Source organism: Alnus glutinosa, chromosome 11, assembly GCF_958979055.1.
Source record: "Alnus glutinosa chromosome 11, dhAlnGlut1.1, whole genome shotgun sequence".
In the NCBI taxonomy this organism is placed as follows: domain Eukaryota; kingdom Viridiplantae; phylum Streptophyta; class Magnoliopsida; order Fagales; family Betulaceae; genus Alnus; species Alnus glutinosa.
In genome coordinates this window covers 24,913,815-24,927,355 of record NC_084896.1, presented here as the reverse complement: position 1 = coordinate 24,927,355, position 13,541 = coordinate 24,913,815, and the positions used below count along the sequence as shown (strand labels likewise).

The following is a 13,541-nucleotide window of genomic DNA, read 5'->3' as shown; positions in this document are numbered from 1 at the left end:
GTCACGATTGGGTCCTTTTAGTATTACTATATTTGGACATGCTAACAGTTTATTGAAAAAGAACAAATACAACTGCTTAGGAGGCTTTGTAGCAATAGAGTAAAATTTTTTGAGAAAAGTTCACGTACCCTTCAAACTACCATCTAATTGACAATGTCTTACATACTACTAAAAAGTTGTCAATGTTCCCCCTAAGGCTAGCAAAAAAACAAAAATGACCTTACAATTTTTTAAATAAGACAAAAATACCCCTATAAATTCAAAAAAGAAAAAAACGAAAATTTTAATTTTTTTTAAAATGAAAATTTTTAATTTCTTTGACAAAAAGAAAAAAAAAAGTTAACTTAGAAAAAAAACAAAAACTTTTTAATTTTTAATTTTTAAATTTGTCCACCCATGGTTTTAAATGTTTTATTAAGGGTATTCTCATTATTGGAGAAATTGACAATTTTTTATAGTTTGGGAGGGATATTATCTAAATTGAAAGTTTAGGGGGAAAAAATTGTCAATTAAATGGTAATTTGAGTGGGATATGTAGACTACTGGACTTTACCCTAAAATTTTCTTGTCTTGCAATACAAGGGTATGTTTGATAATAGTTTTTTTGAAAAGTACTTTTTGGTTTTGATTTGAAAATGTGTTTTGATGTGATATAAAATAAAAGTGAGAATTGCTACATTGTTTTGAAAAGCACCAATGTAACAGATATGAACCAGTTCTCTTTCAAGAGACATGCGCTAGAAAGAAGCAGAGAAAAGATAGTTTCAGGCCCATCTACAAGTGAAAATACTGAACACAGCACTGGAGAAGCTTTATATATGTAGCAATACAATCTTAATGTTCTTTATGTTATCAGAGAAACAAAAAAAGGTCCCAAATTGCTTCAAGTGACGTGGAGAGGATGACTAAGAGAGTTATTTGCCAAAGAAAATTCTGTTAACAACATCAACAGGCAATGCATAAGCTGGATCTGTGGCTTTCAATCCTGGATATTCAAGAAGTGAAAGTCCTGCAACAACAAAGATGAATGACTTTAGATTTGATAAATGGACATCACGTGAAAGGAAAATGGATGCAGAACAGTTGCACATAATGAATCTATGCTGGATTTGGAAACACTGACGTTTCTTTACCACACTCTTACCCAAGCCTCCCTATAGATTAAATAGTAAGAAAATAAAAGATTTATTATTAAAATCATATGCTGTATCAGTTTCCAGCCGTAAAGATCACCCATTTTTAAGCAGGTTCTATTAGTCCTTAATGAATGAATGAGCGGGAACATGAAATGGCGATTCAACTCAAAGTTCAATATGGGCAGTAAGGCAGCATTTAGTTACCAGCCACCCCAAAGTACGTATGGTAGACATCTACAGCATCATCCGGTCTATCAGATATACCCCCATTTTCCGTATCCTGAGATTTTCGACAAAGTACAATATCTCAGAGAAACTTAAAAGCATTCAAACAAACATGCAGAAATAAAATACAGGACTAACAGCCCAGAATTCCCAACAGGTATAATCTGAATCTACAGAGTAGCCCATTCAGACCTGGCAGTCTAAGATGAACTGAATAAGCTTTTCCTTATTGATCCAATGAACCCTGTCTATCATGATCAAGCTAGAAAGAACCCACCACGAGTAGCAGACCTGAATTGATACAACAGAATCAGGGAGGAAGACTACTAAAATGTCCCATGTTTGGAAAACTAAGTCTCAATCAAAAGAATAATTATTATAAATAATAAATAAATATAATATACACCCACATCCGGAAGTTTCTCAGGACGGCCATTAAGACCTCCGGATTTAACTTGTCGCTCGCATAACCACCACCCAAGAAGGTCCTTGTCAATATGATGCAATGATCCCGTTAATGCAAGTGCACCCACACAACAGAAAACTGCAATCACAGTGGACAGAGAAGAATTTCATTAGAGTCCAAGTACTAGATTTGACATCCAGATAAATAAAAAGCATAATTGTACACAGGATATTAAGAACCTAACACTATAGATATGGCAAATTACGTCTTAGATTTTATATGCACAGACAATATATGGCATAATTTCAAGTCTAAATTTGACATGCAGAAAACTCAAAGACATAACTGTTCAATTTTTACATTTACATAGCTTAGATGCAAGAGAACACTAATATCTACCACCTATGTATCAGATTCAGCTTGAATTGACTGATGTTCAACAATTTTAAGTCTAATGAAAAGTGACAGGCCGAAATGACATGAAGTGTTTCAAGCATTTTGAGTGACTCTCAAATATCCAACTCTAATGAAAAGTGAGGCACTTGGTGAAGGAAAAGGGGAAAAAAAAGTCCATTATTTTTAAGTTGCATCTTAAAGTTATAGTGGAAGCTCAGTTGAGATTTGCCTGTAAATGGTGTCACGCAGATAGAAATCACATATTTTCTAGTGTTTCTTCTATTTCATCACTTATACTTTTCTTTTGATTACAGCACCAACTATTAATCTATGTGATGTGTGCAGGACGATTATAAAACAAACCAAGCTACTCAAGCTTCACACAATCTCAGTTTGGTATGGAGCACTCAAATAACTTACATATTGACCTCTGACCTAAAGAACTGAACTTAATTTTAAATCTTAAAAAGATAAGGTAGTCAGCTCTAGCATAACCAGCTCAAGAAGCAGCTAACTCAACATTGCTTGTGAGATAAAAAAGTGACTTGAACAGACAGCTCATTTACAGCTCTTGACAATAAGAAACTGTTTTACAGCGACCTCCACTTCACAGACCTTTCTGCAATACTTGTAATCTATGAGCAGAATGTGAGCCTAAGCAAGCTCCAGTTAAAATTTATTCAGACAAAAGCATGAGTTGTTGTAGATTACTGATGGACCAAAAAAAAAAAGAAAAAAGAGAAGGAAATGGCTTCCATCAAGCATGGCGGTCTGCACTAACAAGATGCAAAATTTAAAATTGATTGTCAGTGATTGAATCCGAGAAACGAGTAAGAATCTTCTGAGCAAAAGCTAAACACACTTTTTCTAATAGATGCAAAATCTGAACAATTGTTCCACCCTAATACGACCAACAAAGAAATAAAGCCCGAGATGGGAGTAAAACATACACTTGGTTTATCAAGTACTAGTCAGAAAGTTAAACTTCACACAAAGATTATGCGTTAAATATCTAACATACTTTGCCCTGCATGGGACTCCCCACCAGGTGTGCTTCCAAATCCACCATCCAAATTTTTGCAGCTTACGATGTAGCTCACAGCCTTCTCAACATTGATTTTATTCAAACGACGTAATATTGAGAGACAACAAAGAGAAATATAAGAGAACCTGTAGGAAAAAGAATTGGTTTGGTAAAATATAATTGCAAAGATGCTAACCTCCAAAACAATGACATGCCAACTAACAAAGCAAAAGGGAATATCTGCCAAACAACAATGAATACCGTGTATCAACTTCACCCCACATGTCCCCTGAAAAAGATCCATCTTCATTTTGCAGCCCAGCAATATCTGACTTAAATATTAAGAACCACAAGAAACAGTAGATATACACTGCTTTATATTGTTGGTTTAAATATTAAGTTTTGTCGATGCTTAAAATCTCTTATACAGAGCCTATCTATGTCTCTGTTACCTACCTGAGCAGTAAAAGCGGAAATTCCAGCCAACATTAAATATCAACAAGATACACAAGTTGAAACTATCAGGTAACTAGCATGGATATCTGGATGTAGAAAGAGTTGCAACAGTTATAAAAACTGCAGCTACTACAAACTTTTAAAAAAACAAAAACAAAGCACTATTTAATATGATATTATATAGAAGATCTCTCGTCAAGTTTGAACAATTTTAAAGTCCACCAATCAGTATGCCAAAGGATACAATTAGTAACCTTATCAACGTCAAGAACATTTAGCTTGTCAAAAAGGGCCAAAATCTGTACCGCGCTCAGAGTATACAGTATGTGAGGGTCATGTCCAATGTTACCACCAAACCCACCTGCAAAGCTAAGTGTCATCATCTGCTTCATTAATATAATCATATACATATTTCATTTTTTTACAGCCTTTAGAAAGCTTGTAGTTTAATCATTAATTAGTTGCATTTATTGAATGGTTATAGCAATATGAAAATTCAAATATTGGAAGAAGAGCAATCTTAAGGGGAAAACATCGGACAATGAATTCTAACTCATGAAACGTGCAACGGAACACAACTTGACAAATTGTCAAGTGTTATTAAAGGGGAAGAATGGGATTGGTTGCCGGCTAGATCTGAAAATTTGGTTAACATTCAAAGCAAGTTAACCATGATAAAGAGGGGAAATAATGATATCCCTATACGGTTAGCTTCAAAATCAACTAAATACACTAGCAGGGGGACGTGGGAAGTTGGGGGTGAAGCAGCCTAGGGTAAACTGGTGTAAACTGGTATGGTTCTCAATGGCAGTACCTAAGCATGTATTCATTCTGTGAGTGGCAATAAGAGATCGACTTACAACTGGGGATAGATTGCTAAAATGGGGTGCAAAAGGAGATGTCAGTTGTTTGATTTGTAGGAGTGTTATTGAATAACATGATCATTCATTTTTTGTTGTTGTTGTTTTAGTAGGAGGATATAGAGGGCAGTAATGCAAAGATGACTCCAGGTTAACATTCCTATGGATTCGGAGGATATTTTAAGGAAAGACATTGGAGAATGGCAGGATAAAAAGTTGAAGGCTGTGGTGTGTAAATTGGCATGGGGCTCGGCTGTGTACAACATATGGAGACATCGAAATGATGTGAATTTGGAAATCATTTGAACTCGGAAGAAAATTTGTTGGGAGGTTAGAGCCAGAATTATGGGGAAGGGTAAATTCAAGATGAATGAGGAGAATGTGGCCATTTGTAGTAGTTGGAGTATTCCATCAACTATTCTGAGTTAACAGGAGGTTTTTGATTTGCTGTTGGTTTCTATTGTAGCTGATTTCTGGAATTTGAGGCAGGAACGGCCTCTGCTGGAGCTGGCTTCTGGGACCTGTGTAATAGCTAGTCTTTTGTAGCTGTTGCACGTTTCTGATTTATTTTATTAAGCTATCCTGCCTGACTTGATTGTTAGAGGATTGTTTGATGGTCACTGTCTAGTTGCTGATGAAGATTCAAGTGGCTGCATAAACTGTAGAGGGAGAAGACTGTTGATGTGCAGAGTTGTTGCTTGGCAGAATGTGCTACTGTGCAGTTTAGCCTTTCAGCTGATGTGAAGATTAGTTGCAGTTTTTTGTTTTGTTGAAAATTGTAAAGAGTTTTTTGAGTTGGTTTTGCTCTCTGTTGATATGTCGACTTGTTAATGATTTGTATGTTTTGTAATTGTAATTGGTCAGTAGTTGAAGAGTTGTATAGCTGCTGGTGATTGTTTTTTGTAGGCTGAGTGTCAGCTGAATGGTTCATTTGGTGTCTGTATTGGAATTTTGGCGTTGGTTTGTAAGGTGCCTTGTTTGCATCTAGAGTTCTAGCAGCTTTTCTGCTGGAGTGTGCTGTATACTTTGTATTGTTGTTAATAGAAATTCATTCATCCAAAAATAAAAAAAACAAGCAGTACAAAACCTGACTCGTGCTGGCATTCCATGACCCATGAAACAACCTTGTCAACATCAACGGTGTCAAGCTTTCCTAGAAGATCCAGAGTTGTCAAACCCCAGTATGCCCCATTCATTCTCAGATGTTCCATCACAACAGATACTAAATCATCCTTTCTCTGAGTACAAAAAACAAAAAACAAAATTTTAGGTATAAATGATAATAACAGAGTCATGTAAGCAATTCGAGATGTACATGAATAACTAAAAAAAAAGAAAGTATATATATGAAGCAAACCTTTTCTACTGATAAAATGTATTGAACATGTTTCTCAGCTGCAAGCTCCCCCATCTGCCAATTATTAAGCACATTAACTCCAGGACTTCACAATTGGAGAAACACTAAGAATGTAGAAGTAATTAGAAATTCAACATCTTTTAAATTATATAGAGTAAAGGGTTTTTATCTGTTCTGATCTCATACAAAATCACCCAATCAAGTTCTTCATTCAATGTGCCATTTCCTCTTACATTTCACCAATGAAAGACAAGATTCTAAATTCCATTTTTTCAATTAAGGGTTCTTTACTCGGAATTAGGATATCCCTCTCACTGATATTTTTTTCAGAACTAAACCCAGTATGAAACGTGTATAGCGGTGCTATGGGTGCGGTGTGATTCGTGTGTTGGAAGTAAGGGGAGACCTGTACCGAGCGTCAAAGTGGTGTAGTGTGGATTGAGTCTCTAGTTGTGTGCGTACCGTGGAGCTGTTCGCGGCACCGAGTGGTGGTAGCGGTACGAAGTGTTGGGTTTCTCGCGGAGGCTCGAAGGTGGGCGGTCTGGACGTGAGTAACGCCGTGCGAGGAGGTGGCTGTTTGCGGAGATTTGCGCGCGTGGTGGTGGAACGATTGTGAATTTGTGAGTTCTTCGTAGAAGTAGAAGGGCGTTTGGCTGCAGGTGACTTTCTTCTGTTTTTCTGGTTTAAGAAAGTTGGTTGTTTGGCTGCACGAGTTGGGCTGTCTTATTGTGAGAATAGGCTATCCAACTTTTGGTTTCAGAATAGCATAATTTCAACAACTTAGCATCATGTTCAGTTTTGGTAAAATTCGCCATTTTGATCGCTGTTTGGGTACAAGAATAAGCAGGTCTTTTAAATAGAAAAATGTTTGCTTTTATTTTCTTTTATATTTCTTATTCATCTCCGTATACGAGATGTACAAATTTACCATTGAATCTATAATATGAGAAAATGATCCTATCATCGTATCCTGCTTAGTTAGACTTATTATGTGTTCATCATTGACCTCCATTAGAATTTTTCGTTAAATTTTGTTAAAATTTTTAAAATATCTTATATATTTTTTAAGAAAAAAAAAATTACTAAGATTTAGGTGTTAGTCAGAATTTAACGGAATTTACAAAAATATTTATGTATGAGTCTTTGATTTTTTTTTTTTTAAATAAATAAACATATTGTATTTTTGGAATTTTTATAAAATTTAACGGAAAATTCTAACGGAATGTTAAAATTGAAAGATGTATGCTCTAAATTGACACTTTTTTTAAATTTGAATATTTTTTTTTTTAAAACTAATGAAAGATAAAAACTTATAAATGAAATTTTCCCTGAAAATAATATCATAAAGTGATAAATAAGAGATATCATGTTTCTAACCTTTTCTTCTTACCTATTCTCTTGTGCAGCTGTGCTTTGCTTAGCCTTCTCTCGCGCGTGCATGTCTTCCTCTTCTTTTCTTTCATTTTCTTTCTTAATTTGAGTCGCACCACTGCATAGGATTTACTTCAACGAAAGTATTCTTGCCAAGAAAAAAACCCTTGACTTTAATTCCTTCAAGATTAATCAATCTTTGTGTCTTGGATTCATATAAGACCGTCTCTTTTCCCTTTTTCCAAGGCCGGCCAAGCCAAAATCTTTTCGTTGTTCTTAAAACAGAAGATCTCCCCAAAGCAACAACCCTATAAATCAATTGTAAACTGTCTAGTCCACGACTCTGCCACGCCATATTCCTTCATCAACCAAATGCTGCAGCTCAAATTAACATCTTGTCGCCCATTATACTCCATTAAAGAAAGCAATCCACGAGAAACACCAAGAACAGAATAAGCACCCAAGCCTAAACTAAGATGATCCAGAAGCTTCATCACTTGGAGTTGCTCATCACACATATCAATCAGCATAACCGCTCGTCGTTTATGAGAGCCGGATGCCATATGAAATACAACCCAATGGCTCACCCCATTCACGAAAGCTTTGCGTATTTGTAATTATAGAATGAATACTTATCAAAATCGTAAGCACCCGTACAAGTCTCTCAAGTACCTGTGCGGAGTTTATAAAGTTCTGTCTGAGGTGGAAACAAGGCGAAAATATCATGGAACATTCTCAGCACCTTGTAATCAATCATTACTTGTATGATCAGAGCCTAACACGTGAATACAGAGTTTGCCCTCCGGTACATCATTGCGAGGTCGAGGAAGAGTCATAGACATTCTAATTTCAGGGTTCCATAGAGTTAGTAGCTCGAAATGATGGAAGAGTCGTAGACGTTCTAATCTCTGTGAATTACTCCTTTTTGCTCAATTTGCATGGCGGCTTGAAGAAAGAAAAAAGAAAAACCCGAAAACAATTTGTGTGGCAAAACCAACACTCTCTCTCTTAGGTTTTCTTTATGTTCCCTTTTAAGAATAATTTTATTATTGGTCCTTAAAATTAGCCTAAATTACAAATCATTCACTGTGGTTTAAAAAGTTTATGGAGAGTCTTTGTAGTAAACTATAATTACAAATCAATCTCTGAGCACATTTTTCATCCACCAAGTTAAATAGATTCTGTTAATCAACCACGTCACGACCAATAGAAAGTCGACACATGTTCATTACAATAAAAAATATATAAAATCTAATAAAAATATAAATAAATAAAACAAAAATATTTGTTTTTAAAAAAAAAAAAAATACTAAAGGGGTGGATGCCCGTAGCCGAGGGTGACCGAAGGCATTTAGGGGTGGCTGCATGCCCAACCATTTCTTTTCTTTTTTCTTTTTTCTTTTTCCTTTTAAAAAATATTTTTGTTTTATTTATTTATATTTTTAATATAAAAATATTAAAAATTATCTGACCCCACTACTGGGTGAGAGGGTTTAGCATACCTGGTTGGGTAGGATGTAAGATTGGAACTGGTATTATTTTAGTTAGTGATCGAATGGAGTTAACATCAAATTTAGAACCATCAAATTTAGAACCATGTTATGCTCCGTTTTAATGTGTGACACTGTAAAGTAGATGTTTTATACATAAGGTTTTATGTTTAAATTTTGTTGTATGATTTTTACTGGCTAGTGAAGAAGTTTCCATTGATTTCTTCATGTGATGGCTTTTTCGAACTCAAAGATTTTTTATGGAGAAATGATCCCTACACTCATTTTTCACAACAGTCCCACAACAAGCTGATGTGGCTGGTAATATTTTATTACTTTTTTTGTTTTGTTTTTTTTTTTTTTTTTTTGTAAAAAAAATAATAAAATCCTACCAGCCACGTCAGCTTGTTGTGGGGTTGTTGTAAGAAATAAGTGTAGGAATCATTTCTCTTTTTTATGTGCCATCTATAAAGTGAAGAATAACAGTGGAATAGGACATTAAAGCCTTTAGCAATGACTAAAGACTAATTTTTCTTTTAGTGATAATACATGTGTTGTAGTGAATATTGTTTCTGTTTTTCTATTGACCGAAATAATATATTGATTTTCTTTCTAAGTTTGCCTCTATACATATATGCTCGTGATTGCCCATGTTTTTATAGGTTTGCAAATTTGGCTCTTAGGATTTGATATATAGAGAAATGCTAGGGCATTTACTATGGTTCTTTTTGGGTCTTTCTGTGCTGATATAACGTCATATTTGTTTTAATAAAAACATGAGAGAAATAAAGCTCTAGTTTTTTTTTTTATTTTTATTTATTAAAAATTTCTTTTATTAAAAAGAGGGTGTCATGTCAGCACAGAAAGACCCAAAAATTTATTTCCTCTCTTATTCCTTTAGCATTTTTTAATTTGAAACAATATTTAAATAATTTCTTTTTTCTCTCCTCTTTCTCCTAACATTTAATTTAAAAAATATTTAAATGGTATAGAGAAAATGATAAGAGAAGCTATTGTACAGTTCATAAATAAAAAATCAAAAGTAGTTTAGTTCCTTATATTTAAAAAAAGTTTAAAGAAAGCTGCTACTAGTGTTTTATCTTGTGGTTGGTATATTAATATACAAATAATGACTGGCCGGTGGTTGAACTCATTTATGAGTAAAACTCTATAAGAAAACCAAACATCCATACCTTCTCTATGTCTCTGTCTACTAGTCTCTCTCTCTCTCTCTCTCTCTCTCTCTCTCTCACAAAAGTTTGATCGGCCATGGAAGACCCAGCATCAAAGCACAACAGGCCACGTGTTTATTTCGTTCGATCCAATTTATAATAAATTGATGTTTGCATAGAAAGCAAAGCGTAACAAAGGTGGATTATACCAAACTCTAACCAGATACTAAATTGAAATCATGTTATTCTAAAACCGAAATTAAGATAATTTATTCTCACAAAAAATAAACCCAAACATGTGCAACCAAACAACAAAGTTTCTTAAACTAGAATAAGAGAATAAAGTCACTTGTAGCCAAACGCCCCTCCTCTTCTTCTACAAAGAAGTGCAGAACTCACAATCATTCCATTGTGATGTATTGCATTTTATATTTGGAAAAAAAAAAATTAACAAAATAAACTTCTAATACATGAATGAAGGATTAAATATTAAAAATGTTTAACACGATAAATACGTCTTTCATAAAATAAGCAAACACTTCAATATTATCTTATCAAAGTAAAGAAGGTAATAAAGTAAATTAAAGAAGTGAAAAGCAAACATATATTGTTGGTCTTGCTCTTCCATCAGTTCATCTCCCTTTCATATTTGTTAATTGTCAATCATCCTTGATAGTGAAAAGCCTGAAAAGATAGCCAACATGAAATATGAAGATCAGGTTATTGTTACAATTTATTCACCACCTCAAGGAATTGCATTGTTAAATATAACTGTTATAAACAAATAGGTATAAATTAAAAGTATTAGGAAAAACTTAACTTATTACATTTAATCATTCATTACTTTTGCAATTATACTTTAAACTTTAAAACATATCAACTTGGGGTTACCATCTTTCAGAAGTTTGCAATGTCAACGCTCCCGTCTAAATCTAGCCTTAAATCTAACGATTGATGTATAAAATCCCAATAATACCCCTAAGACATTTATAAAATTACAAAAATATATTGATTTAATTTTTTATTTTTTTAAAAAAACCTTAACCTAACAAAAAAACCAAACCCACAACAGGTAACATGTGACACACTGTGCTATTTTTTGTTTTTTCTAAAAAAGAAAAATGTTGGGGATTTCATTTGCTCTGCTAGTATTTAAAGTTGAAATCGGCCGAAAGGGTTGACATTGCAAAAGATGATAACCCGTTAAAGGAAATGATTGCTAGAGTAATAAAAAATCACATGTAATAAGTGAAGTTTTGTCTTTATATATACTTTACCTGGCTGGCCACACTGTATAGTCAAATTGAAAGAGTTTATTACAAAAATTGCATATTAAAGTTAACAATTGATATGAAGACTCGTGCTCAAGTAAAGGGACACTTAAATGAACTTAAAAAACCAATAAGCAACAAGACAGTGATAATTAAGTTATTGCTTCAGATTTGGTTAAAAAAAAAAAAAAAAAACTTCACTTATAACTCTTGATCTTTTATCACTTTTGAAAAAATGTATCAAAACTTTAAAAAGTGTAAATTTAGGGTATTCATCTTTCAATTTTTTTAATTTCAACCCCCCGATATAATTTTTTTGTTAAATCCTATCAAAATTTTCAAAATATCCCTCTTTTTTTTCTTTTTTCTTTTTTAGGAAAAAATGAAAAAAAAAATTGCTAAGATTTATATGTTGGTCAGAATTTAGAGAATTTACAAAAATACCTATGTCTGAATCTTTGAAATTTTTTATAATTTTCATTTAAAAAAAAAATAAACATAAGAATATTTTGAAAATTAATTTTGATAAGGTTTAAATGAAAATTCTATTGGAGGGTTGAAATTAAAAAAATAAAAATAAAATAATAATCAAAGATGTATGGCACCCTAAACTAGGGTTTTTTAAAGTTTAAATACATTTTTTTTCAAAAATAAAGAAAGATAAAAAATTAAAAGCGAAGTTTTTCCTATAAATAATTTCATAAAGTGATCATAAATAATAGATATCATGTTTCTAACCTTATCTTCTTAGCAATATTCTCTTGTTCTTCGCTTAGGCTTCTCTCGGGCGTGCATGTCTTCCTCTTCTTTTCTTTTGTTTCCTTTCCTTTCTTTGAGTCGGCCCACTGGCATTTCCTTAAACAAGTCTGGCGTGTCTGCATAGGATTTACTTTATCTAGTAAAACAAGACTTTCAATCAAAGTATTCTCGCCAAGAAGAGAACCCTCGGATTTAATATATAAGACCGACTCTTTTTCATTTTCCCGGTTCCAAGCCAAAATATTTTCGTTGTTCCTAAAACAGAAGATCCGCCCAAAGCTCCAACCCTCTAAAGCAATTGTAAATTGTTTTGTCCACGACTCTGCCACGCCATATTCCTTCATCAACCAAATGCTGCAGCTCAAATTAACATCTTGTCGCCCATTATACTCCATTAAAGAAAGCAATCCGCCAGAAACACCAAGATCAAGAGTCTTATCCCAGTCTAAACCAAGATGATTCGGAAGCTTCATCACTCGGAGTTGCTCATCACACATATCAAACAGCACAACAACTCGTTTAGGATAGACGTCGTATAACATATGCTCTCTTTTAAGATATCCAAACCAATGACTCACCCCATTCACGAAAGCCTGCGTATTTGGAGCTATATGATACAGAAAATCGTCAGCACCCGTAAAAGTCTCCCAAGCGCCTGTGCGGAGTCTATAAAGTTCCACCTGAAGTACTGGAAACAAGTCGTAAATATCTTGGACCAGTCTCAGCACCTTGTAATCATTACTTCTATGATCAAAGCCGAACCCGTGAACACAGTGTTTGCCCTTCGGTACATCAACGCGAGGTCGAGGAAGAGTCATAGACATTCTAATTGCAGGGTTCCATAGAATATGGGACTCGTTGTCAGTCGTAAAAAGTATTAATCCCTTGCAATCAAGGACTTTATAGTATCTACCTCTATTTTGGCATGGATATCCAAGTTCTTGAAACTCGCTGAATGAACCATCGATATTGAGTAATTGGTATGGCGTCTCGCTGTTTCTATATCTCCTACAGTGTAATATCTGAGCGTAATTGCCGGTCCTCTCACTGTGTTGGGCGTGCATGGAAATAAATTTGGGACTACTGATCAAGGATTTCCATGATTTACAAACACATTGGAATCGTAAAAGAGATTTCACGGGTAGGCTTACCAGAATTTCAGTCCAAAGATCGCGTGGAAGCCAGTTTGACATGATCTCTGTGAATTTCGATCTCCTCTGCGCGGCTTGGAGAAGACGAACTCAGGAGCAAGAAGAAAGAAAAAGCCAAAGGCAATTTGTGCGTGTTACGTGATTGCGTAACGGATCTTGTAACGCGCCTTTCAACAAGAAAAGAAGCTGAATCTAGATTATTTTGATAGATTGTTAGGTTCTGAGAGAACTTAGACCTTAGATTCTGAAGGAACCTAGACCTTTTAGATTAGATTTTGAGGGAACCTAAACCTTATCAAACACAAGGTTTGGATTAATTTTTTTTTTATGCCTTTTATTTATGACTTCTTTTCTTTAAATAGAGAACATAGCATTGTAGGATTGAATCACAGCCCGGTACAATTCCTATTGGGACTCAACTAAGTGGGGATAAGCATCCACTCAAACTAATTATCAAATAACTCCTA

The 13,541-nt window shown here is 34.2% G+C and overlaps 2 protein-coding genes across 4 annotated transcripts; both read right to left on the bottom strand.

Moving 5' to 3' along the window:
* Positions 1-787: 787 nt before the first annotated feature.
* On the bottom strand, positions 788-6,515 carry LOC133880845 (geranylgeranyl transferase type-2 subunit beta 1-like). 3 transcript variants are annotated; one of them, XM_062319808.1, is made up of 10 exons: positions 6,267-6,515; positions 5,861-5,914; positions 5,591-5,741; positions 3,888-4,004; positions 3,449-3,515; positions 3,185-3,333; positions 1,772-1,905; positions 1,554-1,652; positions 1,341-1,416; positions 788-1,009 (listed from the first exon to the last, which is right to left on the bottom strand). In XM_062319808.1, the coding sequence occupies exons 2-10, from the start codon at positions 5,912-5,914 to the stop codon at positions 915-917; spliced, it is 942 nt and encodes a 313-aa protein (XP_062175792.1). In that variant the 5' UTR covers positions 6,267-6,515; the 3' UTR covers positions 788-914. The 3 variants fall into 3 exon arrangements, with proteins under 3 accessions (XP_062175792.1, XP_062175793.1, XP_062175791.1); XM_062319809.1 differs by having other exon boundaries at positions 6,273-6,515; XM_062319807.1 differs by having other exon boundaries at positions 6,323-6,514.
* A 5,374-nt stretch (positions 6,516-11,889) lies between these two features.
* LOC133881272 (F-box/kelch-repeat protein At3g23880-like) lies at positions 11,890-13,116 on the bottom strand. The gene has a single exon (XM_062320201.1). The coding sequence runs from the start codon at positions 13,114-13,116 to the stop codon at positions 11,890-11,892; it is 1,227 nt and encodes a 408-aa protein (XP_062176185.1).
* Between the last annotated feature and the right edge of the window lie 425 nt (positions 13,117-13,541).